This window comes from Conger conger, chromosome 11 (genome assembly GCF_963514075.1).
Source record: "Conger conger chromosome 11, fConCon1.1, whole genome shotgun sequence".
NCBI lineage: Eukaryota > Metazoa > Chordata > Actinopteri > Anguilliformes > Congridae > Conger > Conger conger.
This window is the reverse complement of record NC_083770.1, coordinates 38,356,963-38,384,811: the sequence shown is the minus strand read 5'-3', so window position 1 is coordinate 38,384,811 and position 27,849 is coordinate 38,356,963. Positions and strand designations below refer to the sequence as shown.

Here is a 27,849-nt window from a genome sequence, read left to right as displayed (position 1 = left end):
GGTTAGGTAGGAAGTAGAGATATTAGCTTTACTCAATAGATTTGTGAAATGCGTTTGCGAGATTGCGTCTCGCCGCGTTGATGAACGCACGGCTTCACTGCTTTGTAACACTTTAAAGGCCAACCCTTTTCTAACAGACCTTGGAGAACGTTATTGGAAGATGGTGCATTACCGGAACCTTCCAAAAAAAAGTTTTTTCCCTTACGTTGCAGACGAAGTAACCAAGTAAGTAGTACTGCGGCTGAAAGAGGTGTGTGAGTGTAGAGAAGTGGGATTAACAGCCGACTGGATGGGGCAGCAATAACTTGGAGGAGGTGCTGGCCATTTCGGGGGTTGGGGGGGTGGGGGGTGGATGGGGTTGGTGGATTCAGGGGTGGGACAGGAGGGTGGTAAAGGTAGTATTTTCTGTTTTTACACTCTCAGAAATAAAGGTAGGAAAAGTGTCTAAAAAAGTTCAAATGCTTGTCACTGAGGCAGTAACCAATAGGAACGCAAAATTGCACCACAAGCCAGCAATATATCATTCATTATTGCGCTTGAAAAAGTACTCATCTGTACCCAAACATTACTGTACTTTCAGTGTACAAAACTGAACCTCCACTGCCAGTTTATTCCTGAGAGTGCAGAACTTTGGTAATCTCTTTGGGTGGGTGGGCGGAGAGGGAGAAGGTGGGAGTGTTTTTAGAAGTCGTTTCATAATGAATTTGTTTTTACTTATCCTCACATTTCTGGCTGCGGTCCGCACCATGGGGGGTGCGGTGGGCGGAGCCAGCATGGCGGCGGGGGGGTAAGGCGTGAAGGTGTGCTGGTGGGTGTGTTGGTGCTGGTGCATGTGCTGGTGTTGGTGAAACTCAGCCCTCAGGAGCGAGACGGGGGCCAGGGGGGTCGGGCCGGCGGGCCCCCGCCCCCGCTCTGAACTTTGAACCAGGAAGCGGTTGTTCAGCTCCTGCCTCAGGAGGTCATGCTCTGCAAGAAAGGAGAGCGAGGAAACGAAAAAACAAAACAAAAAAAAAAGTGGGGAAGGAGTGGGGGGTGGTGGGGGGAGGGAGGGAGGGAGAGGAAGGAGAGACAAAAAAGGCAACGGAGCGCCAAGTCAGACTTCACACCGGAGAAGAAAGAGAAAATATTCACCTGGCATTCTCTGTTTCTCCAGCTCATGCTGTGAGGGCTTTCTACGTGAGGACTCATTGGTGGTGGTAAGAGAGTTGCCTGTGACAAAGTGCCAATCAGAATCCCCGAATGAGGCTGGCAATACATGATTGGTTGGTTGAATGATATCAACAGGCTGGTATCTAAGGACAAGAAAGAACACCAAGAGTCATCCCAGCAGAAAACATACTCTCTATTTTATCCCTGTCTAAGTCTAGTGCACCTGGGCCTACTGCATGCTGTCGAGTTAATCAAACAGATATACGAGCTTCTCTCAGTCTCTAAAGGTATGAATATCAAACTCCCAGTGCAGATGCTCGTAATTAAATATTTGTACTCAGGCACACATAAACACATATTGCAGATGGTAATAATAAAAACACAATCTTAAATGAAAGCAATCTTTCACATCTTCAAGTAGATAAGCAATGGGATCTGTCTTTCCATTAACAGGCTTGTAACACACTATGCTGCTATCTACGGCTATTCCTTACACAGACGTATCAATGGAAATACTCACAATGTACTTCCCCCTCCTTTCGTTAAAATCGTTTTTTTAACAGGTAATTAAAGGCAGTTTCAAAAAAGAAAGGTTTAGAATCCTGTGGTGTTTGCTGACAGATACAAGACAGTTCCTTTAATCTAGCCGAGCGCTTGCGATCTCCTGCCCAAGAAATCTGCAGTGTCTGCAGGTTTGTGTGGCTAACTTTCAAATCAGCGTTCCATTTTCAGCATCCGAAACAAAAAGTGACCTTGATAGCCAATCAGAGACTTAAACTATGCGCTTAACTGCTGAAGTACACCAGAAATCTGGAGACACCATGGTCCTATCTGGACTGGAGTTTGAGATCCGTGGTCTAACTCCCTTGTGTGAATTTAAAAAACAATTTCTTCCAGATTTTACCCAGCACCATTGTAAAAACCTGTTCAATAAATCTTTCGCATTACAAAACATACACTTTTGAGAGACTGAAGCACGTAAATATGAAAATACGATTTGGTGCGAACCTGCTCTCGTTGATGATTTCCAATTATCACATTTACTAGGTTCTGCAGATTTTATTTTACAGAGACAAATTCATTATCTGATACCATCAGGGTCGGCGAACGCACAGACCTGCTCCGGCGCCTCATTCATATCCGTTTCACTGAGAATAATATGACTGGAAACAGACAGAACGTGGACTTACCGCTGTGTGAAATTATAACGCTAAACGCGGTCACACAGGGCCTCTAAAGACCCCTGCCGAATGCCTAATGTCTCGGAAACATCGGGAACATGAAAAGCAGCTTATGTTATTGTACTTTTTCAATTATTGTACCTGTATTTTACCAGGTCGATCACCTGAGAAAGTGACCTGGGGAAGGCAGGTATGTGGGAACGCACAGGATTGTCGGCAGTAACACTCCCATAAGGTTACATTAATTGGCATTAACTAATGTATGTCCTTAACTACTGAAGTTAATGCGTGCAGCTTTGTTTAAGTATTTGTACAGCATTCATTCATGTTAACAACATTAGTTAATGCCAATTCATATTGGAATGAAAAAAACACGTTGAATTTGCTCATGGTTAACAAATTCATAAACAGATTTATCCTATGGTTTGCTAATGTAAAAATATGAATGTAACTAAAACATTAGTTGGTAAAAAAAACTAAAAAGAAAATACATGAACTAATGAAAAGTTAATTTAATGCCATGCTTAATTCATGTATTTTTACATCAATTAATTCATGTTAACAACTACATTAGTTAATGGCAATTCATGTACCCTGATTGTTAAGTGCGGCCATGTAGCCAATCGGATGCAGTGGCGATTAGGCGTCGGCTTTAGTGGGAATTTGGCCCGGACACTGGGATTAACACCCCTGCTCTTTCTAAAAGTGTTCTGGGATCTTTAATGACCACAGTGAGTCAGTACGTTTACACTGGTGCTTTCAGTTTTACTGCTCTGACTACAACACTGGTTGATCTTGGCAGGCCAAGTAATTTAATCACCACTTTGGCTTAAGTGCTACAACACTTCATAGTTTATTATTTTTTCCCCGCCAATTTCCGAAACCTTGCATGGCAAGGGAGCTGTCTACAAGGAAACAACTACACTGGCTATATAAGCTGGAACAATTTGTCAGTACACTGATTAAGTACTGCGCAAACCCCGTGTCAGCTTGGTATGGCTTGTCAAGGGAAATCTCAACACTTGCTCACTTTGTGATTTGAGTTACGCAAGTTTTAATTGATCTGCATTAATGAAGATAATCATGTTCATGAAGAGGCCATTTTCCTTTTTGATAAACTGCCTTTTTCACCCTGTTATAATATTTTAAAAAATATATAATGTCAACATGCTAAATCTACAAGAAAACCATTTAAAATTTAATGAATACTTGATGTGTAAACAGGGCTGTTTTCTACCCCTGGGATTCTGAAAGCTTAATCACATTGTAAAAGTAGGCTTGAACTGGCTGATTACAACGGGACTACAAGTCCCAGAATGCCGTGCTCCTACAGTGACTTCCTACCTGGGTAGGCGGTTCCAGTGGGGTGCCCTGGGACCACGAGGCCGTTGGTCGGTAAGGTGGGAGGTGGCGGCAGTGTGGCAGGGGTAGCGAACATGGCCGGGTGGCGATGCGCAGGGGGCGGCAGTGAATAGTGGGACCCGGAGAGGTTGGCGATGGAGAGGGGCAGGGCCGGGGTGGAGGGGGGGAGGCTGTTGATGTGGGGGGAGGGGGGCAGGTGGTGTTTGGGGAGGCCGACCCCCGCTAGGCTACTGCTACTGCTGCTGCTCCGACTGCAGGGGACAGAAGAGCGAGGATTAATGCTCAACAATTATATTCAATTATTATTTGTATTACATGAATAAGTCACAAAGACACTTTACAGCAGTGGTCCTCACTCCTGGAGCCGCAGGGCTTTGCTGGCTTTTGTTGTTACTCGGCACTTCTTTTGACTTGATCAATTAAAGCAGTTAATTACACAGTCAGCTCACTTCACCTGGTTTCTTGGGTCTGAATCGGTTGCTGATATTAAGGTGTAAACAAAAACCAGCTACAGCCTGCGGCTCTCCAGGACGAGGAGTGAGGACCCCTGCTTTACAGAGTAGCAGAAGACCAGGGACATAAGGCAGAAACTCTGAAATCCTATCCTATCTGTATTGTTACCATGGTAATTTCAGTTAGGACCTGATTTCAGAAAATAGCCATTACAGAGCAAAAGTTCCTATGTTCTTTTTCAAAAGGATAATCCTCTTGGTGTCCCAACATTATTCATAGCTTCTGGAAGTAACTGTTAACATTTATTAAAACAGTCGCTAAGGCTAGCAAGCTGGCTAACGGTGCCTGATCCTAATGCCACCTTCTTTAGAATAAACAGCACACAACAACACTTAATACTCATAACTTCATAATTAACGTTTTGCTTGGCGTTTTTGGAGGTAGCTAATGTGGCACCAATATTGGTGTTGTGATTAGGACATACCGTGCCCTAGTCATACACACAGGTTTGACATAGGGACATGTCACCTCCACTACTTTTGTATGAACTGCAAGACCGTTTGTATGCGTGGGAGACCTGTAACTATACAAGACCAGCAGTGTGTCTCTCCCAAAGTTTAAATGAAACTAAACAGCCCTATGACCTATGGCCATAGCGGTCCCAGGCTTCAATCGCCAACCTGCGCTTGTCTCTGCTAACGTAACTTACGTTTGGTTTGTTTATTTACCCAACCAATCAGTTGTGCACAATATTTAAAAAGTGCCGTCAGTTATTAGGCAACAGACATGAAAGTTGACAATCGATTTCTGATTTTTACTCAAGATTTCTTAATCCGAGAAAGGTAAGGATGGGGTAAAATAAGATAAGATTCCCAAACTTAGTTAAGATGCTTTTGTAATACGAATTGGTGAAAAATCCTATCTTATACTTGTCCAACCTTAACTTTGGACTTAAGATAGGAAGTGTCTGTAATACGGCCTCTGAGCTGTGAGGTAAAAAATAAATAAATAAATAAATAAATAAAAAGCCCTCAAATGAATAAAAATAAAAGTGAATGATTTTCCCGATCTGCAGACGATCGCACAAACACTCAGAGCGTGAACAATGTAACGCCCTCCTGGACCAGAGAACCGCTTCCGTGATCATGACCAATCGCGCGCGGCGACAGAGATTAACCCTGTTCCAACGTTAAACCGAAAACACATGTACCCTGCCAGTCAGGCTCCTAAATCTGCTCTGAAATCTGCCGGGCGCTTAAACCTGGCCAGGACTTCCATGGAAAAGAGAGCCCCTTATCTCAGTTCGTTCGAATCAGGCTTCCCTGCTGGAGTCCCGCCTACACAAGATTGCGATTCAGTTGAAGTAACTGTCACTTATTGGCAAAGCGCAAATCTTGGGCCAGACGTACCTCTAAAGATGGGGGCACTGTTACTCCAAAAACAGCGACAGAGCTACAACAAGGTAACACTAGTGATACGCTTTGCTGCAGCAAACAAAGCCTTTGGATTGGTTCAATTTTGAGTGGGTACAAGATTGACAGCTTACAGAAGTTCCACACAAAGTTCAAGAAAAGGTTCATCATCCTATTGCAACTTATCTAGCATCAGAAACACTCCATTTGCTTATGAGCCTGACTAGCGACGAGTATAACTTGGCAAAGACGGAAGACAGGGCGCAGGGCGCAGGGCGCAGGGTGCAGGGCAGAGTCTTACCTGATGTTGTGCAGATTGCTGTACTGCAGTGGGTGGTGCAGTTGGTGATTGATTATGGGCGGGGCGTGGTGGGGAGGGGGCGGGACCCGCAGCTCCTGGAGCGGCTGTGATTGGGCCCTCAGCGGCGGAGGGGGAAGAGGAGGGGTGGGGATGGGCGGAGCCGCCTCCTTCTTGACGGGCAGGGGCGGCGGGGGTGGCGATCCGGGGCCTGGGGGGGAGGCCAGCCGCCGGGTCAGCGCGGGCGGGGGAGCCAGGGGGCGGGGTCGCCGGGGTGGGGGCGGGGCTGGAGACGGCGGCGGCGAATGGGGCCTCGATACTCTGCTCCTGACTGCGCTGGAGCCCCGAGACTTTGGTCGCGCTGCAAGTCTTGGATTCGCGAATCTCATTCGCCGTCACACCTGCAGACGTGAACACACACACAGACACAAATCAACTCACTTCCTGTGTCACTTCAACTCCACTCCTGTGAATTAAATTTCCCATTTTTTCTCTTAACCCTTTCAAGTCCCAAGATTGCCACATGGCACTCAGGTAACTACTGCAAAAGCTCTATTTGGCACTTTCAACCTTATATCAAAATGACCGCTATACTATTGTTTTGAGCCCCTATTAAAAACCTACTAATTTCTCAACTTTATCAAAACCCCCTGGGATTTGGGTGGAGCCACTTCATATTGGGCTTGGGACTGAAGGGGTTAAATGCAAAACAACTCCAAGTATATCAGCACACATGGCCAAGTGTCTACAGCAGTCGTTTGGCGGCTTAATTCACGACGCCGATCGCTAGCAGCGCTAAACGACGTAGCGGCGCTAAACGACAGCTCGGCCGTGAACATCTCCTCCACAGCTGCTCCAATACCCCCACGTTCTACCCACAATTCTCCCTTTTCTTCCTCTCCCTAGATTTTATGAAGTGTTTAATCAGGTCATTTTCATGCTTGACTATAATCAGATGATCCAATTTCTGTGAGCGATGGCGTCAGAATGAATAAATCACACCTAATTAAAGTTAAATGGCGTCCCCATTCAGGGCTTTGCTGAGCACACAATCTGGCATGAAATAATTATGTTTCAATTGTACGGTGAAAAGAGACCACGGCCCCTTATCGCACCCTTCCCCGCGTTCGCCGCTCGCCAAGATATTCCCTGGGATTTTAGCCGGGAAGCGAGACGATTCCCTGGCCTGCCGGCCACACAAGCAGCCTGGAATTTCAAGGGCTGCGGAAAGCATTGCGATTCACAAACGTGGACCTTGACTGGTCATGCGGTAAATGGTTTAAAATTAGGGGGGGGGGGGGGGGGGCGGGTAGGGGGGCATATCTCAAAGCAAGAGTGTAATTTCGTTCATATTTAATTCCCCCCCAGATACATTTCTGGTCTTTAAAACGCTTTTTCGATGAAAAGAACGGTAATGTAAGACGCGGGCTACGACTGGCCCTCTGCCGACAGCCAAGCTGGAAGACCAGAAGAGAGACGACAGGATCTGTGTTTTTGGAATTAGCGATGTGGGTGATTTTGAGTCATCAGCATGCCCCCTCTGGAAGGGAGAGACATTGGCTCGGCTTCCACCAATGATAACAGCTTTGTGTCTGAAGAGGGAGAGAGCGAGGGAGGGAGAGAGAGAGAGGGTGAGAGACACAGAGAGAAAAGCAGAGAGAAAGAGACGAGAGAAAGAGTGGGAATGCAGCTAGAAGAGAGATGAGAGTCAGAAAGACAGAGAAGAAGAGAGAGAGAGATAGAGAGAGGGAGAGAACAGCGCATTCATGACGTCTTTAATCTCTACCTTCAATGAATCCTGCACGTCAGACAGCTTACCCCAGGCCCAATTAAAAACCTCCACAGACACAGCTGAGAAACAAAGGAGCCCCCCCACAGAAGAAACGTGCCCCTCCCCAGAGCACCGAGGACCTGGGGCGAGTAAAATCCAGCCTGCCCCATAATGCAATTTCCAGACCCATTAGACATCATTTAATCTTCCAAGGATTCAAACCTGCCCCCCTCCTCAAAAAAAATTATAAATACATTCATATTTAGCTTTTCAGCTTCATGGAAAATGAGAATTTGGGGGCGGGAGAGGTGGGTTGGCGGTTGAAAAACACGTCGGAGCGAACCCGTCATCGTTTCCCCCACCATGCGAGGCCTTCTCTATTCCAGGCGGGTAGGAAGAAAGACTCCCGTCGGCTGAAGACGTGGCCCCTTTGCCCACGTTGCCGTGGAAACCCCTTCTTCTCTGCGACGCCGCGCGTCGGAACCCCCGCCGGCTGGAGTCGGGGCCAGTCAGGTGACTCTCGGCACAAGGAGCCGAAAGCCTGGCCTAATGATGATTCTAATGAGCCGTAATGACGGAGGGGAACGGAGTCGCGTCGGGCCCCGTTCCGCGCTCATTAAACCGATCTGCCGGGTCGTCTACCCGCAGTGCCCCCTCCGCGCCGGCTTGCGAGGAGAGGCATTGATTTTAATCTAATTTTAATCGCGATGCAAAGATGTCCTCGATCGCTCGTTATGTATTTTAGCCTGACTCTCTCCCGGCCGTTAGGGTTGATTGAACACTGTGTGAAGTGGCAACCCCAGCCGCCCACCTGTCTGCACAACTGCCAATGAGAGACCGGCGTTCCTAAGGACGTTCAGTCTCATCGGCCGTACACACCAGGTAACAAGTCTCTTTCAGCTGAAGTGACTTGCAAAGGGTGCACTTAAACGTGGTAAGCGGACACAACTCAAGCTTGAGGTCCCACATGACCTTCTCACAGATTGTGAGCCATAACTCATGAAGAGTCCAGCCATCATATATACATTACATTACATTATTGGCATATTGGCATCTTATCCAGAGCGACATACAGTTGATTAGACTAAGCAGGAGACAATCCTCCCCTGGAGCAATGCAGGGTTAAGGGCCTTACTGCAGGAGGATATTATTGTGGCTACACCGGGATTAGAACCACCAACCTTGCGTATCCCAGTCATTTACCCTAACCACTACGCTACAGACTGCCCAATATATACAGACGACTTCCAATTTCAGACCTCCACAGGTCTTCTGAGCCTCCTATTGGCAAGAAAAAAGAAGACATTTCCATGAAAAGACTATCACAATGGTACCTAGCATCTGGCCCTGTCTGCGGTTTCTGCAGCCCGTATGTAAATGTGAGCAGTAAGATGGAGTGGGGGGTTTGGCAGGGAGACAGACGGCAGGGCTCTGGCCTGACCGATGCGTCCTGAGGGGACCCTGGGTGACCTCTTCTATCGCTGCACAGCTGTTCAAACCGCCCCCCTCCCCGCCGGTGGCCTGTCCCGACCCCTGTTCCACCCGCAATGTCTGCGGCAACATCTGGACCGTTCTGGTCCGACGACCGGGGCCCTCGGCATCGGGTGAGCAGCAGGCAGACAACCCTCCGTGCTGACCTCCGAACAGGTGATCAATCAGGGGAAAGGCCGCACAGCCCTCCCCCTAACCCTAACAGTCCCCCCCTGGGCGCGGCACGTGCCTGTCTAAAACATGTTCTTTAACCCTTGCAGAAGGTGTCAGATCACAAATATGTGATGACAGTGTTATTACATTCTAATACTGATGTAACAATCACTACTGGTAACGCAAAGCAATGGAAGCAAACTAGAACACCGACATAAAAGAAACACACAAAAAAAACACTCCAAAAAATCTCCCCTTCAAAGGGTTGACCTTTGAAAACGTTAACAAGTTAACACTTGATTGACGCCAGCGTAGCCCCGGTGGGAGTTCGTTTTGCAACGATCAGAATCAGTTTTGAGAATGAAGTTGCTTAGAAAAGAATTACACAAATTCTTCAATGTTGACAATGTTCTTCAGGGCCTGAACGTACAACTTTAACCTGGAAGCAGCGGGATGGCGATATCGTGAGGGTCACACAAAATGAAGCAGTGCAAAGAAGGGAATATGAACTTTAGGCCAAGCTGTCATCAATAAAATTTCCAAGGGACAATGGCGAGCAGTGAAAGTTTAAAGATAAGACATCTAAATGTCAGATGTAAATTCTCCCATAGCCTAGGGCCACAGCCACAACAGTGCGGTGTTCTTATTTACAAAGAGATTTGTGGTTTTCTCAAATCACGGATCTGCCAGAGCTTGTGAAATGAGCAGATGCTCGTATCCAGAGCAATTGAATTGAATTTCTCATTTAGGTGATGCTTTTATCAAAAGCGACTTATAGTTGATTAGATAAAGCAGGGGACAATCCCCCCTGGAGCAATACAAGGTTAAGAGCTTGTATTGCTCAAGAGCTGTGCGGATATTATCATGGCTAAACCGGGGCCTGAACCACCAACCTTCTGGGTCCCAGTCATGTTCCTTAGCCACTATGCAACAGGCGGCCCCAGAGCTGATATTATTTTTTACATACAGTCCATTCACACAGCTGGATACTCGCTGAAGGAGTTTGGGCAAAGTTTTTTGTTCAAGCGTACAACAGCAGCACTCCACCTGGGGATTGAACCTACGACCTTGGGGCTGCGAGCCCAACTCCCTCACCGTTGCGCTACACTGCTGCGAAAGGAAAAGGGACTGATCCCCCTCCAGCCCGAACGTTCCCAGTCCAGGGAACTCTTCACCTGGGATGAGGAATTTCCAAGAATCCAGACTGTTTCTCTCCCAGCCAAGAGCGGCGGCCAAGGCATAATTTAAAACAAGGCAGCAATTTAGATGGCTAAAACAGATACCGGCCGTCTGGAAACTACCGTTCTGGTAATCAACACCTTCGCAAATTACCGCGAGGCTTCATTACGGAATTTGGGTTTTAAAAGGACCGTCTGATTCCATCTCCGTGATTTAGGGGGGCGGCGAGCGCCAAGCGGAGGAGCCTCTAATCTGCAGCCAAGTCATCGGAATCAGCCAAGAAGGAAAAGACACCCTAAATCTGAACCGCAGGCACCCGCTCACAAAAAGTAAATCTGTCTTGCAACAGTTTTTTTTTTTTTTTTTCCCGCAATCTTCCTTTGAGGAACAGGGTTAAACACAAAGCCTTGCAAAACCATTTCTCCCTCTGATACACAAGTTTGAATCAGAGAGATGGGGGGGGGGGGGGGGGAGTTTGAGAGGATAAAATGGGCAGGAAGGGGTGCCAGCCATATTCAGAAGGTTGGGGGACGGGGGGGGGTTGTGGGACAGCTGGCATGTTTTAATTAGTTATTTCCAACGCAGCCAACAGAGCCTTGATGGAGACAGAACGCGACGAGTGTAAAAACCGGGAGCGGTGTGTTTTTTTTTTTTGCTGTCGGGTGCCTAATGCTCGTCTCCAAAAACGATGGCAGCTCTGGACTGGTACGAATCAGTGTTTCTGCACTCCAGCCATGGATTCGAACCCGGGCCATATGGCGCGAGAGGCATATGGCATCCTCTTTCCAGACACATGTGGTTGTTGACGAGGAGAGGAGCGGAGGAGGGGGGGGAGGGTGTGGGGGGCGGATGCCGATTCAAATCAGCAGGTTTAAGCACTGCTGCTCCGTCTGACAGCACTAATCTGATTAGGGCCCGTTGGTCCAGCTCTGGCACAGGGGCAGAGCATTACACAGACCGCACTCCTTTGTTTTATTGCCTTCATTTGGCCCACTGTTATCCCCCCACCCCTCCCCCCACCCCTCCCTCCAACTCCACCTCCACCTCCTCCCGGAAAGGAAAGGAAAGAAACATGCCCTGAGCGAAATACTGCGTTTGGGGTGGACTGAAGCGGCTGAAGCGGACTGTCTCACTCTCCGGGGGGGGGCAGGCAGGCAGGCAGCGGGTGGCGGTGGAGTGGTGCTGATGGGTTCTGAAGTTTCGCTGACGCGTATCAGAGATGCCTCTGGTCAAGTACAGGTCAAAATCTCAGCACTGCCGCGAAAGACTATGCCTCCACCAACCCCGGGAACGCAGGAGAGACGGACCGCAACAAGACTGCAACAAGTGGATGTCATTTCACCCCAAATACAGTTACAAATCAATGCTAGATAACCTTAAATCTATATACCAGTGTTGGGGGGGAACCCAACATACCCTCATGTGAGGGGTGGTCTTTTTCTGGACCTGTCCCCTCCCCCCCTGGGGAACACCGGAAAGGGCAGGACGAGCCCCCGCAGGGAGCCTCCTGTCCCCCTCCCTGGCCCTGGCCAGCGGGTCGGGGTAGCGCCAGGGCCCCCGCGCGGCTCCATTAATTAGCGGGACTCGCTCGGCCCACCGGACCCGAACACGGCGGCGGCGGCAGCAGCTGTCTGGATTGATTACAGCGAGACGACGCGGCTCCACAATTATCTAGATGACTGGAGACAACGCCTGCCACTTCCAATAAAGCCCTGCTGCTCCTGTTTGCCGTCACGGCAACACTGGGGGGGGGGGGCGGGGCGCTCTTATCCCTTCTCCTCACCGTGGAGACACCTATCAGGGCCCTTTCAAACCCACTCAACAGGGCCACCACACAGCTCAATACAGGCAATAATTCTTTAACAGCGTGTCCGCTTTATTTAGCCACATAATGCCCAGACATTTTCAACAATGCCTCTTTGTTGCTCTGCGGGAAAGCATCCTCGATTAGAGGGCTGCCAGCTGCTTTTACAGAGGTTTACAAGCCTTTGAGAAGAAGGGGAGGAAAAAAAACACACACTATCAAGAAAATATCGGCTGGCCTCATGCCTTTCCTACAACTGAAAACCCAACGGATGTTTTTTTTTTTTTTGTGCTGCAGAGAGTAAATAAAGGTAGTCTTCTCATGCCTTCTCAAGCATGTACATGCCACAGCCCCCGCATGACGGAAAGTGGATATAACCCGCTCTTTCAATGGCGGTCTGATTGCCCCTCTCAAAATGGAGAAGGCAGAATGAGGATCACTCGACAGGCTCAAGTGGCGTGACGCCGGACTGAAAAAGGCCCCGATGTTTCCCTCCGCCCACCAGCACTCACCGCCCCTCACCTGACAACTCAACCACCGCAGTCACCGCCCGAAAAACACAACACCGTCGTTAAGACACCGACAGCCTCTCACCGTGGGCCGTACCCATCGGGGCAAGGAGGAAATCTTCCCTCATTCAGAACCATGTAAGGAAATGCTCCAAATATTTTTGGTCAGATCAAGTTTCTCAGGAGTGCTTTCCCCGATAAAAATGGCCTATCCACTTTTATACAGGTGACGGGGCTTGTGTAGCAAAACAGTCCAGACCATTCAAAACATTTTCCGTTGCAAACCGTCATCGTGACTCAGCGCGAGATCAGAATTAAGGTCCCAGCTAACACAAAATGTCCTCACGAATGCAACGGGACTGATTACGGTGAATTATACCGACGTCACCACACGGTTAGCGACATTGTGAGAATGTTTTGCTTTAGCCGGTATGTGGTAACGGTGCTGGAACACAACGGGCCGTAATTAACAAACAGCAGCTCCCCGGTGGGCCGTCCCAGGACCCGGCGTGACGCCGCCGGGCTGCGGTCAGCGATCGAAGTCCACCGCGGGCGGCCATCAGCGCAGGGCAACACCGATTTGGGCCAGTTACAAATGGCCGCTGCAAAGTAAGTAAACTTAAGCACCGGGCTTGTCTGCGCTCTGAGAAACGGCCCTCCTAGTGTTTCAATAATTCAAACGAGCCGGGTAATGCGATTCCAGCTGCATCTCGGCGACAAACGGAGAGCATTTATTTCACGTGTTGAGCCTCTCATCGATCCTCGACTCCGCGCTCGGGGGGAACGTTATTAATTGCTCTAATTCAAATGCAAACGTCTCTGTGCCGCACTCCTCCCGCTCTCTCTGGCTCCGTCTCAGACGCTCTCTCGCTCCCGATATTCACAAAGCAACAACACGAATCCTCTGGAGCCGCGGCCCTCCCCGGGCCGAACACAAACACGGGCCCTAATCGTAGGACACGGCTCCCCGGAGGAGGGAGGAAGGTGACACACGGGGGAGACGCGCACACCCAGTACACAACGCTCGTAATTGGGACACGGCTGAATCCATTTTAATTAATACCGCACATGGAGATTTGACAAGAATGAAATTAACCTGACAACTGCAAACTATTTATAAACGGCATGTCATTTTTTCTTCCTTTTTTTTTGCCGTCTCTTCCTTCTTTTTCTTTCCCCTTAAGTCGCCGTGATTTGAGTTGCGGAGGGGATCTCCTGAAGATGGCTGCCTCGAACCCGTCGCCCGGGCGACTTTCACACCTCCCCGCCCCCCCTCTGAGACTCGAGCAGCCCAGGGTGACGGTTTTCTCACCTTCTCGCCCCCCCAGGAGCGAGCTGCCCTACCGTGGGGACGGGGCTCTGAGGTTGATGGGGCCCCTTGGGGGCCAGCCCTCGCGGGGCCGCGGTGCACTGTGGCTCCTTAACCGCCTGCTTGTTTGCTTCTCACTTCCTCCACCCAGGGACCCGTCTCTTTCGCTTATTTTATCCCTCCTCGTCTCCTCAGTCCTCAACTGACCTGGAAATCCACGCTAGTCCGCCATCCCCCTTCAGGTCATTCCGACCCGTTAAATGCTCCATAAAGGAGCTAGGAGGCTACTGAAGGATGCTTGAGCAACGAAGCACAAGCCTTTGTAGGGCTATTTTTTTCAGTACGTGTGACATACAAAATCAACCTGTGGATCCACCTCTCCCCATCCGCCACGTGCAACTGACCCGGCTTCACACTGGTGCATAACAGAGCAAGAATACTGCCGAATAAACAGGCCCTCGATTCCTCCGTCCTTGTGTCTCTTCCTGGCTTCCTCCATTGGGTGGAGCTACGAGCTAGGAAAGGATGCAGGGAGGTAAAAATGAGGGAGGGGGAAGAGCGTCCGGCCGACCCGCGGCTTTGGGCCCTAGAAGAGGCTCCAGGTTTAAGGTTCGCCCGTGGCCTGTTTCCGAGGCCTCCTCCCCAGTCACGAGGGAGGGGCGTCAGCAGCACCTCAGCCCGGCACGGGGCGGCGAGAGACGGCAACGCAGCGTGCGCTGTTAGCAGGTAACGCGGGGAGGCCCGTTTAATTACACCACCGCTCCGCGATTAAAACACTTTGCTTAATTGGCAGAGATTCACCGCCCTTTTAACACACAACAGGAGGGAAGAGGGGGAGCGCGGTTTCTCTTTTTAATCCACCTGGATCCCTGCAGGACTGACAGAGAGCCGCGGAGGGGGCGGGCCGCAGTATCGGGTTAGCCAGCGCACCGAGCCCATCCATCATCCTTGATTAGAGATGCTATTGGAAGCCACTTAGAGTGAGAGGGGATAAAGAGATAGAATGGGGGAGAGAGAAAGGAGAGAGAAAGAAGTTAATAAGGGAGAGAAAAGAGGAAGGGAATGAGGGAGGAAGGGCATCGAGTCGTGTCACGAAAACGAATGAAGACAGGTTCATCGCCTGACTGCTGAGGGCTACCTCCTCAAACTGAGCCGTCTGCTCTCATTTCCCCCTGCTGAACACACACACGACTCACACACACACACACACACACACACACACACACACACCCACCCGCAGGCACACACACACACACACACACACACACACACACACACCCCCGCACGCCCACAGGAACTGGGTCGAGCCCCGTGGCACACTGGCAAAACGTGTAAACAGTTGTTTGTGAATTTCGTCTTGACATGCACAGCAGGGTATTGCCTTGCAGCACCAGGTTGAATTTTTTTATTTTTTTTGGGGACCGCGATTGAATTCCTTGTGGTGCAGAGGACAGTGTGACAAATCAAGGCTTTTCTTTCTTCTCTTTTTTTTCTTTGCCCCTACAAACGAACGCTGCAGGTCCTTTGCCACCTTCAATCAGGAGAAACCTTCCTTTTGCTACACAACACAAATAACACACAAAACCGACGGTGAGACTACGCTTTACACCGGCAACAGTGGGGTCCGAGGGATCTGGACTCATACGCTGAAGGTCGCAGGTTCGATTCCCAGGTAGGACTGCCCCCTTGCACCCTTGAGCCAGGCGCCTCAGTATATATTCAGCTGTATAAAAATGAGTATACCGTATGAAAATGAGAAGGCCCCATGAGTGACTCTGGACAAGAGCATCTGCTAAACGCCCATAATGCAATGCACACATTTCCATAAATAAATAAAAACCGGCTTTGACGTGGTAATCGGCACGCGTGCCACATTTGAGCTGACGACAGCGAGGATCCCTCTAATCTGCCACATCACAGACTGCTTCAGAGAGTCCTTCAGTAGCCACGCTAACACTGCTTATCAAAAGACCATCTCCCTTCCACAATGATCTCTACTCAACAAGAAAAATACAGCAGATGTTCCACTGAAAAAATAGCCCAGTTTAAGATAAAAAATTCTGGCAGTTGGGGGGAAAAAAAAATAACAAAAACAATCAGCTTACACACAAAACAAACTTAAAGGAATGGCTTGCGAATGGCCGACCCGGAGGGCTGCTGAAGAAGCCTATCCCCAGCAGACGTCGTGGGTGGGTCCTCACGAACCCGGGCCTCCTAAATAAAACAGTCTCATGGCCCCCGACAGGCAGCAAGGCCCCGGCCTTTGGCGGACGTGCCTGCGTGTAAACGTCCCTGTTAGCGGTGTCACACTCACTAAATGTCTTTTAACCGTTTTAAAGGGAGGCACAGATGGTTCATTTTCTCCAAATATTTCATCCCCGATGCTGGCGCTCGGAGCGCACCTGCGGCTGGGCCCGGGCCGGCCGTTATTGTGTTCCTGGGTGGCTAATGCAGTCCACCGCAGCTAATATGATCTCCTGGGCTCTCCAGCACAGTCTTCCATTTACTGCTTATCACACAATCAGCGCTGACCTCCAAACCTGAAATTGCCTTGCGGTGAGGAGGAGGAAGGGGAGGGGGGCGGGGGCACTGGGGGGGGGGGATGGGGGCACTAGGGGAGGTGGGGGGGGCAGGAGGAAAGCCGAGGCTCTTAAGTGAGACATTCGGTCGATTCCTCTCTGGCCAAGGAGCTGAAAGAAAATGGCGAGCGAGTTTAAAAGCGCGCTGGGGAAACGCCGGCTCCCGGGTGAGTAACATATCACCCTGCCAGGCCGAAGAGGAGATTATTAAATTACCCCCCCGGGCGTCCCAAACGCTCTTTCCATCATTTCCAAGGGTAGATTAGAGCGATTACACCTGAGCCGGGTGAGCCAAAGCCGGAGCGGAGGGATCAACCGCCGATGACGCCGCTCCGGACGGAAATAGCGTCGACGTCATTTTCATAGTGGAGCTATGCGCAAGCAGGCCTCGACCGCCATTACAGAACGTACAGTCCTTCCCAGCCGTCCCTCGGGGGAGGAGAAGTCTGCTAACCTCCGCGGGCGAAAAGGAGCACCCCTGCCCTCTCCGTCCTGGTCGGAGTCCATGTTAAACAAACCTCAATCAAAGCAAGAGTCCTGCGTCTCTCTCTCAAGGCCTCCACAGTGGAGTTAGAATAACAGCCTCTACCGGCTCCTGGACCTCTGGAGTGCAAACCCATTAAAGGCCACCCTCATTCCTGCGGGAGGGGGGGGTGGACTGGGAGGGGCGGGGGGGGGTACATGGCGGAACCCAAAACGCCAGGGGCCAAAGACAACAGGGGAAACAGACCCCCGTTTGATTAATAGGAGGCCAGACTGCGCACGCTCGTGTGCTTTCCTCTCGTCTCTCTCTTTTCCACAGCAGAACCGCCGTCGGTCCGAGCCGCGGCTAAACACGGCGCAATTAACGATGTTGACCCTCGGAAAAATCTGGTTTTAAGCACAATTTATTTTCCAGAAATGCAGATCTCCTTATTCATCTCGCCGCATGTTGATTTCAGGGTTGGTTGCCTGAACCTCCCGTAACCGAACATATGCGCTCGGCAGCGATGGAGACGCTCGATTACGCGAAGGCAAAATAATAATACGAAATAATAAAGTGAAATGCCTGGGGGCGGCAGATACGGATGCAAATGCAGAGCTAATCAGAAGTCAGGCTAGAAATACGTTAGCATGACAAGTGGACTTTGGCAACAACCGGCGTAAATGCCGGCTTATTATCATTGGACTTCCACCGATTTCCTCCAAAGCGCTATTTCTTCTAGGGCACCATTTTGTTTTGTTATCTTCAAAAGATTTCTTTAATAGACAGAGGAAACGATTCTTATTCATGGAACGAGGCCGCTTTGCGGTCTCGCTTAGCCGCGCATCTCCATGGCAGAGGAGATTCCATTGAGGTAAATCCATTACAAGAGCGCTTAATATCCATCTAGATTTCAGGCTCCTTCGCCTGCCAGCGATTGTGCATTATCCAGGCTGAGGGTTTTTGGCCACATTTGCTCACCATCTGGTTCTGTAACCGGATGCGACCGTCTCAAACCAGGCTCGGCTGGCTGGGGAAGAAGGAGCGCAGAGCGCAATCAACTTCAAAAACGCAGGCGCGGTCCCTGTTTTTATACGCGCAGAGGAAATCGCAAAAAACCGCCGGCTAACAAACGAGGAATAAAAAAATAAAAAAATAAAAAGATAAATAAATAAAAAAAAACAGTCGCAGCTGTGGCGGTATGGCGCACGTTCACGGTCGACCGCGCTGATAAGAAAACTATCAAGCCCTCCCAACCAGAAAATGAAAAGCACTCCTCTGACAACTGATTATCGCTTTAGCGGAAAGAGGGAGAGCGCGCCGCAAGTTTGGACAAGCGGCTCCTGGCGCGGGCCCGCGCGCGGAGGGACTCGGCTCCAGAAGCCGTCCCGCTCGGATCAAAAAGGGCCGCGTCCTTGGGCCGGGGCCACCCGTTAGCATTTGGCGGGCGGTGGCGGGGGAGGGCTTCTTGGCGGAAACCGGGGGTTTGGCGGGAAGGTGGTCCCAAGGGTACGAGACGGAAGCGGAGTCCTCATCCCTCGGCCGGCTGTCGGGATTATGACCAAATCCCGAGGTCTCCGGTCGACAGACCCGGCGCGTCGGATTTCCGAGCCGGAATGCCAGCGAGTGACAGAGACCCCAGATTGTCCAGCAGCCCGGAGAGCCGAAGCACTGCTGCCCCAAAGCGTGCGGGCCGGGGGCAGGTAACCCAGACCTGGGACTCGAAATGCGCCCCTCCAAAAACCCACAAAACTCAGGGGTAGTGGGGGGGGGGTAACCCAGAACACCCTGAGGCCGAAGACTTGTCCGAGGGCGTCTGAACTGGCGATGGCATTCCCCAAGCCTGGGTTTACATTACTGTGCCGCGTGAGGGCCCCTGGCCGTCACGTGTTTCTCAGCGGATCCCCTGCTCATCTGGGCTCATTCACCATTAAGGGCTTCGCAAATAGAACCGTCAGCACTGTGGACAGGGGACAGGGGATGGGGGACAGGGGACGGGAGCTCCAGGATTGGCACTCTCTGGCCCGCCGCTGATGACTGAAATTCACACACGGGAGGGAGAGGGGAAAGGTGTCGGAAACTAAAAAAAGTTATAAATAAACATACAGTACGCATAAGAGGAAACAGCTATTCCTCATCCAACGCCACCCTGGTTATGTCCAGCTCAACACAGCACTACTACAGACAGAAGTCTAAAATAGCTTCAGATCAGTTTTTTTTTTAAAGAGCATTGTTCTGTAGTTCTGTGTGAAAACACAGGTGAAAAAAATTAACAAATGTTTTTTTCCTGTTAGATCACTCTGACATTGAAAATGGATATGCAAGAACATGGCTTTAAATTACCACTATGACCACACACACACACACACACAGACACACACACACACCGACAGAGAGAGGTGGAAGGCCTGACATTTCCATATGCATTAAAGCCGAATTTAAGCAGCAATCAATTCCAACCAATCGCATTTCACGAAGCAGCGAGGACTGGGCGGAGTGAGTGATTGCCCCTCATCATGGCGATCGATTGGCCAGAGTGTGCAGGAGCACCGCAAGGGCCAATAAGCTTACAACCCCAACACCCCCCGACCACCATCCCCCCTGTGCCTGCGGTGGTGGGGGAGAGAGAGCGAAGGCTTCTGGGAAATCACTGCCCCTCACACTCAGACCCTCAGCGCTCAGCGGGGGATCCGTGTCCGATCGATACGCGCGCAAGAACATGGCGGGAAGCTCCAGGAGACCGCAGAACGACCCGGAGACACCACTGCCCGCCTTTACAACCCCCCGCGGAGCAGCCCTATGGGACACGTGTGTGTGTGTGTGTGTGTGTGTGAGTGTGTGTGTGTGTGTGTGAGAGTGAGAGACTGTGTGTGTGTGTCTGAGTGTGTGAGAGTGAGAGAGGGAGAGAGAGCGTGCATGACAGTGTGTTTGCATGGGAGAGTGAGAGTGTGTGAGTGTGTATGTGTGTGTGTGTGTGTGTGTGAGAGAGTGTGTGTGTGTGTGTGAGAGTGAGAGACTGTGTGTGTGTGAGTGTGCGTGTGAGTGTGTATGTGTGTGTGTGTGAGAGTGAGAGTGAGAGACTGTGTGTGTGTGTGTGTGTGTGTGTGTGTGTGTGTGGGAGAGAGAGAGACTGTGTGTGTGTGTGTGTGGGAGAGAGACTGTGTGTGTGTGTGTGTGTGTGTGTGTGTGGGAGAGAGACTGTGTGTGTGTGTGTGTGTGTGTGTGTGTGGGAGAGAGAGACTGTGTGTGTGTGTGTGTGTGTGTGGGAGAGAGAGACTGTGTGTGTGTGTGTGTGGGAGAGAGACTGTGTGTGTGTGTGTGTGTGTGTGTGTGTGTGTGGGAGAGAGAGACTGTGTGTGTGTGTGTGTGTGTGTGTGTGGGAGAGAGACTGTGTGTGTGTGTGTGTGTGTGTGTGTGTGTGTGTGGGAGAGAGACTGTGTGTGTGTGCGTGTGCGTGTGTGTGTGTGTGTGTGTGTGGGAGAGAGACTGTGTGTGTGTGTGTGTGTGTGAGAGAGACTGTGTGTGTGTGTGTGTGTGTGTGTGTGTGTGTGTGTGTGTGTGTGTGTGTGCCGAGCTGGTGCTGATCTCCAGGCAGATGAGTCCTGCGGGAAGCCCATGGCTCACAGCAGAGCCACACTCAGGAAGCAGAGATTAGCAGAGTCAGAGCTCGGTCCCCACCACGGTCCCCACTTTACAGGTACAATTCCTACCCAGAGCCCAGCTGAATTTTTAATGCTATTACAAGGACAGCAACACAGGTAGCACACACACACGAATGCACGCACACATATAGCTATACAAACAACAGAAGCAGCAATACACAAACACATCAACATACACACACACATCTCTCTCTCTCTCTCTCTCTCTCTCTCTCTCTCTCTCTCTCACATACTCACACACCCTTTCTCACTCGATCACACACTGCAACACTAGTGGTCACACAGAAGCAAAAAAAAAGCCTGTTAACTGTCGCACACGAGCCAAGATGCCGCAAAACGGAGCAACATTCTCGTTTTCAGACGCAGTTTTTAAATCAGCAGAGACACAAATACCCCACGCATGCCATGAGAGGAGCCTGTTGTGGTGGTGAGCCATCACACCCCACCTCCCACCTCACCAGAACCGAAACCCCCTCCAGAACGCTAAAAACCCAAACGCCTAGCCGCAGAGTCCCGTCGGCACCAGCCCATAAATAGAAGATGACAATCTGGGGGAATGTAATTTAAAACGCCATAAATATTGAAGGAGAATTAAAATAATTTATGGAATAAGCCGGGCAACAAGGGCGGCGTTTTTCTCGCTCGCGCACAGCCGGGGCGACGAGAGGCCGAGGCAGGAGCAGTGCATGCTGGGAATTCTGTAATTGCTTTCTCTGTCCCCGAAGCCAGCTTCCTGCCTTAAATCAAAAAAGGCAATCTCTGTCAGTAATGGCTCAATTAATAATTAAACACGTGTCTTATCTGCAGCACTCTCTCCTATTTATCTCTCCCACACCGCCACCCCTCCCCCCCCCCCACGCTCCATCCGACAGGGAAGACTGCACAAACAGCATTAGTATTATCAATAAAAAACCCGAACGAGCATTAATAACGTGAGCTTTCGCGGAAAAACAAATCTCGCAAACCGCGTAAGCTCCGAAACGAACACGGAGAATTAATAACGGCGGGATTAATGAAGAGGAGAAATAAATAGACGCTTTCTGTTTGTGCTGATTTTGAAGTTCTTATGGTTGGGGGAGGCGGGGGGTTGGGGGTATACAGGGTGGGTGTTCTGTGCTCAGAAAATGGCGGGAGAAGAAATGAATTAGGAGTCGTGTTCTGAGAGGATTTGCCACTGTTTAAAATTTAAATTCAATCAAGGAAACAAACAGGCTTCTGAGGCCTACCTGACAAAAACTGCGGCACAGGGCAGGAGAGATCTCCGCCTACGGCTGCTAACCCCCCCAAATACATTATTCCCCCCAACGGAAGAACTGGCACTCCGCAGTAAGTGCTCTGTCAATACGGGCCTTTTGGGTCTGACGAACGAGAGCTTTAAGGTACGGTGCCTGCTCTTCCTCACACACTGCAGCGGGGCCTGACCACCAGCCTCACCGCGGCTGAGGGGTTTTTAATACCCACCTTTAATCCAACCCAAAGCCCCACACACACACACACACACACACACACACACACACACACACACACACACACACACACACACACACACACACACACACACACACACACACACACACACACACACACACACACACACACACACACACACACACACACACACACACACACACACACACACACACACCATCCGCGCCCAGTCAAGCCCCAGTCAGCCACACTCCTGTTTCCCAAATTCAACAACAGCAAAGCTGATTAGCAGGTCACAGGGTCAGCTTCCATTCATTATTTAATGGGCTGAAGGCCACAGAGGTAGCACAGCGTCTCAAAGGAGGGTTCTGGGCTGGAGGAGCTCGGGCCAAAACCAAACACACTCCTGCCCCCTGCCCCCTCCACCCTACTCCCCAACCGCCCAACCCACGCCCACGCCCAGGACGGCTCCCCCCTCTGTTACACATTCCTCCCGCACCGTGTAGCTGGAGTTACAGAGAGACCTACGAGGCTTTGGGCTGCGGCTGGCCAGAGGGGATTGTGGGAGAACTCTGGGAGAATTTTGCTGAAACATACTAACGGACGAACAGATCCCAATCATCACACGTGAGTAACTACCACACTAAACCTATACATGCATTTACATGTGGGTGCATTATGCATGTAAAACATGCTAGCCTTGTGTAATAGTCAAGGAAGACAGTAATGCACAAATATTATAATTACATAACAACATAACATAACATAACAAAGACGAGAACAGACCATTCAGCCTAACAATGCTGGGCATTTTCATGCGTTAATGCTCAGACAGTATCCAGCACCATATCCAGCCTGGTCCTGAAAGCCCCCAGGGCTCCACAGTGTCCGCTCTCAGCCTGAATAAATACCTCCTATACAGTCAATGAGAAAAGCTGCTGCACCCGTCTACATCTCTGTCTGCCGTTTATGCTTGTATGAATGCAAATACCCATCCACACACACACACACACACACACACACACACACACACACACAAATGTCAAAGTATATTTGAAAACATACAAATAAAAACTCCTAGATGTTAGCCATCCTAAACGCCCTCCACCACAGGAGCAGAGAGTTAACCAGAATATTCTGGGCAACTCGGTGGTTGCTTGTTGTTCTCTCTCCCTCTCCCTCTCTCGCTCTCCCTCTCTCTCTCTGCTCCTTCCTTTTGTTCCCTGGGCTAATCCGGCATGTGTGGGCCGGTACGTCTAATGGAAACAATTTATTAAGTCCGGCTTAAAATGCCATCTGCTGCTAAGCCGCGCAAAGCTGCTAAGCCGGGGCTTTTTGGGCCCGGAGCTCGCGGCGTTTGGCGCTGGCTGCAACGCCGCTGTTTAAAATGAGCACGGCGGGTCAAAATTAATCAGGATTACAAGGGCACAAATCCACTTCAGAAACGGCCCTTCTGCAATCACACTTTTCCTTGCCCAGGCTGTGCCGGGTTAGCTTCCCCCCCCCTGCTTCCCCCACCACCCCTTCTCCCCAAAACCACTTTTAGAAATTTGGAGAAGTCTTCCGCTCCTGGTCTTCCACCACCCCCCCCCCCCCCCCCTCCCCCTCCGCCCGGGAGGTGGGACACCCGTGACATCACACGCATCGCGGAGGACAGGGTGTTCTCCTAGACAGACATCAATAACCCCACTGTACCACCCCTTCTGCCCCTTCCCCAAAGAAGGGCGTTTGCATTTTTGTGTGCTCGTTCTGCTTTCCGAAACCTCCCCATCGGGGCACAAACACAAACGGCAACACTCGGTGTTTATAGTTTTCTTCGGCATCCAAAGGAAAAAAGAACATCTACTATAAACCCATGAAGTCTTGGTTTTGTCGCACGTACACCTCCAGACATGTTCTCAGAGTCTTCCCAATAACTCCCAAAACACCACATACCATGAAGATGTAGTATACCCCTCTTCTGTGGTGCAGTAGCAATAGCTGCATTCTCAGCCAATCAGGGGCAGCCTTTCAGCCGTGATGCACTGAGGCTCGTCTCCAGCCAATCGGGGGCATCCTTTCACCCACACACTGAGGCTGACCAGCTGAACACAGAGGCCCTGCACGTCACACTCCTATCAGAGGCTGTTTATACGAGCCTCAGTACAGGCAGAATTTAGGGGAACACACGGTTACGCTGTCCCAGGCTCCACCGAGGCCTGGAGAGGAACAAGGATTTACCGCTAGCTCCTCTTTTTCGGTCAGGACAAACCTCAACTCTTTAACCCTTTGAAAAGTAATAGCACTCACTGATTCAGCCTGGCTCCACCTTCTACACAAACTTTACATATATTCTACATAATACACATTATATATCATATATCATCATCTATATGATGTGGAGGAGCCCTGAAGAGGGTACACTGACACCACAATTCGACTGCAGAATGCATTTTTCAAACTTTTACAGGACATGCTTTTCTACTTGTTTCTTCTCCCAAAATGATATTATTTCATATATGTGAAGAAACGGCCAAGTTTAAAATGATTAAATGTAAAGTAGGTATACAAACACATTTACACTCAAAACATGAGTGTAATTACCCTTTAAGGGGTAACGCCACAAAAATATGACGAGAATGCTCTGAACTGAACGTTCTAACGCTGATGTCACATGATCACTTCTGGTCACTGAGAGCAACGGAGTCCTAGAACACGGAACTCTTCAACACTAGCACGTACAATTCAGCTGATCAGGCAAGGAAAGGTTAGCCCTTTTTTTTTGTGAGAGATAGATGATTAATACATCTCTCCATGTCTCAGAATGTCTAACCTGTAATCAGAAAAATCACGATTGATACAACAGGAGTTACGGGAGTCGCACTAATTAACTGTGTGAGGCAGCAGGGCTGGTAGAGGTGGCTATTACAGTAGCCGCACTAATTAACTGCAGACCACAACACCACATTTAATTAGACAGCAATTAAGACAACACCGGCGAGAGCTGTGAGTTTGTTTAATTTGGCTTGATTCTCCAGAATTCTCCAGTTTCCCACGGCAACGGGCCTAAGAGACCACCAGTGAAAGTGTATGAGGAGGGATTCGGACGATGACCCTAAAATGCGCGTTTACGTCGATTTGGGACTGAAAACTGGCTGAATCTACATCGCAGGCCCGAAATAACAATCGTACCCGTGTTTTAATGGAACAGACCCACGCAGCGGAGGAAACTAATCCGGTGTGGGTGACTGAGGGGAGGAGAGGGTCTCTGGGATTGAAGGGGCTCGTGAAGACGTGTTGGACCACCCCATTAATTCACTGCAGCTTCTCTTAAACCCCCCAGTACCCCAGACTCTCACTCCTGCGACTGTCGTCCGTCATGTGCAGACCTAGCCCAAACCCTGAGCGCGCTCCCCTCCCCTTTCACTGACCGCAGCGGCACGGCAACGGCAGCCATGACAGCTACGCTAACGTTGGAGGGATTTCTCTTCGCTAAAGCTTTGACTTCCACTCCATTTTCCCACCCCTCAGTAATCCTAATCTGGCCCATTCTAACAGGACTGGGGCGCAAGCCAATCCACTCCCGGTTCCTGACCCGCCCCCTGTGAATGCTGATGGGATTGCAGGGTTTAATCCCGGATAGGGGGTGGGCTTGGTTAGCCAGGGTGGCTCACATTAGTAGGATTTCCGAAGGATCTGTTTTTTCCTACTGTGAGACCCCCTCTCCAGATTACAGGGTGGGGAAGGGATGGGGAAAGGAGGGGGGAGGCAGAGTGGGGGGGGGGGGATGAAAGGAATCAACACTTTTACAAGCAGCAGGACAAGCCCCTGTCACGGGAAAACAAGCTGCCTGAGTCACGACCAGGCTCTTATGGAAAAACATGACCTAGACGCTTCTGCGTGCCCCCGCCCAGACAAACCCAAAACCAAACCCAAACTTAAACATAACCAAACCCAAACCCAAACCCAAACCCATACCCAAACCAAAACCAAAACCAAAACAAAACCCCTACCCATACCCATACCCAAACCCATACCCATACCCATACCCAAAACCAAACCAAACCCATACCCATACCCATACCCATACCCAAACCCAAACCCAAACCCATACCCAACCCAAACCAAACCAAAACCCAAATAAAACCGCGGTCCTTCGCCAGGTCACCGCAACCTACAGTCTCATCTCTCTCAGACCCCGCCCACCTGGGGCGGCGTTGCCAAGCGACAGCTCCACTGCATTACATAACTGATGCTTTTTATCCAAAGCGACATACAGTTTATTAGACCAAGCAGGGGCCAATACCCCCGGAGCAATGTAGGGTTAAGGGCCTTGCTCAAGGGCTCAACATCTGTGTGGATCTTATTGTGACTGCACGGGGGCTTGAACCACCAATCTTCCAGGTACCAGTCATGAACCTTAGCCGTGGGGCTACAGGCCGCTGAATTACGTTCTTATTATCGTTCCCAGTGTCGATGTGCTGGGACACCACTCATCTCACAGAGCAGGAGTATGGCAGTTATTCGGTTCAAAACCACTTTTTCCTCTCCTCTGCAACCCCAAAACCCCCCACCCCAAAAAAATAAAAAATAAAATCATACTCAAATGCAGCTCCTAATCTCTCCCAGCTGCTTGGCAGACGTTTCCGATCTCCCCTTCGGAAATAGCCCTACTTTAAACAAATAGCCCTCTTGCACCGCAATGTCTATTATTGATGTTCCTGGAGCTTTCGTTGGGTGTGGGGGGGCCCTGGGCCTACACACTGCAAAAAATCTTGCAAAAAGACTTAAGATTTTTTTTTTTTTCTCTCAAGTATGAAATATTAGCTTGTTTTAAGTTACTGCTCATTCATACCCCATTGGCAAAACTTGAAATGAGTCAAACCATCAGATATTTATCTTATTTAGCAAAAGAGTAAAAGAAATACGATTTTAAGTCCCAATATAAGAACTAAATACTTATTATTTTATTTTTTTTGCAGTGCAGACAGGGGCCAAAGCACACAGGTGAGGAACAGAGATTTCTCGATCTCCAAACTCTTTAGGACGACCCAGAGGTGCAAACCTGCCCAAGATTTGTGGATATCGCGGTTTTGCCAAGAGCGGCGGCCATAGCAGTTGGGTTTCTATGAGAGTTTCGTACAGATGCCTCCAAGGGAGAGAGAAGGATCTAGAAAGGCATATCAAAAATAAAAAATAAATCACACAAGTCCTACCTTTACTTGCTGTAGGGGAGAAGAGCTTCTCTGATCCTACATCAGAAGCCTGAGGAAGAGAGAGGGAGGGAGGGAGAGAGAGGGAAATGTTAATGGTGTGGAAAGAGCACAAGATTTTCAACATCAACATCAGAACAACATTATGCATTTGCTTAATCAAGGCGCTAATGAGTAGTAGCAGAATACATTTTTATTTTATCTCGTTTGTGTGTTTCTCAGTTTTCTCTGTTGACGACACCGCTGAGCGTATCCAGGGGATGAAAGAGCACGGGAACACAGACTCAAGTGCTTCTCAGGTCCGTGGTCATGCGCTGGCGTAAAACCGTACGCTGATGAACGCTGAGGACACGAAGAGCGGCTCATTTTTAAATCCATTTCTTTCTTTTTTTTTAGGCGAGCAAAAATGTGAAACTCCACACCTACATCACAGGACGGCAATCATACCATCCCA

The 27,849-nt window shown here is 49.9% G+C and overlaps 1 protein-coding gene across 9 annotated transcripts in view; it reads right to left on the bottom strand.

The window, feature by feature from the left end:
• Window positions 1–27,849, bottom strand: part of fbrsl1 (fibrosin-like 1) — a 185,734-nt gene that overhangs the window by 18,054 nt on the left and 139,831 nt on the right. For 7 of the 9 annotated variants that reach the window (XM_061259820.1, XM_061259819.1, XM_061259827.1 and 4 more), the window contains 4 exons: window positions 27,399–27,447; window positions 5,859–6,256; window positions 3,675–3,943; window positions 725–966 (listed from right to left, as the gene is read on the bottom strand). In XM_061259820.1, the coding sequence (XP_061115804.1) occupies window positions 725–966; window positions 3,675–3,943; window positions 5,859–6,244 (897 nt within the window). In that variant the 5' untranslated portion in view covers window positions 6,245–6,256; window positions 27,399–27,447. Of the gene's footprint in view, window positions 1–724; window positions 967–1,131; window positions 1,293–3,674; window positions 3,944–5,858; window positions 6,257–27,398; window positions 27,448–27,584; window positions 27,685–27,849 lie in introns of those variants that run through there. The other 2 variants (XM_061259824.1, XM_061259826.1) reach the window with 2 other exon arrangements.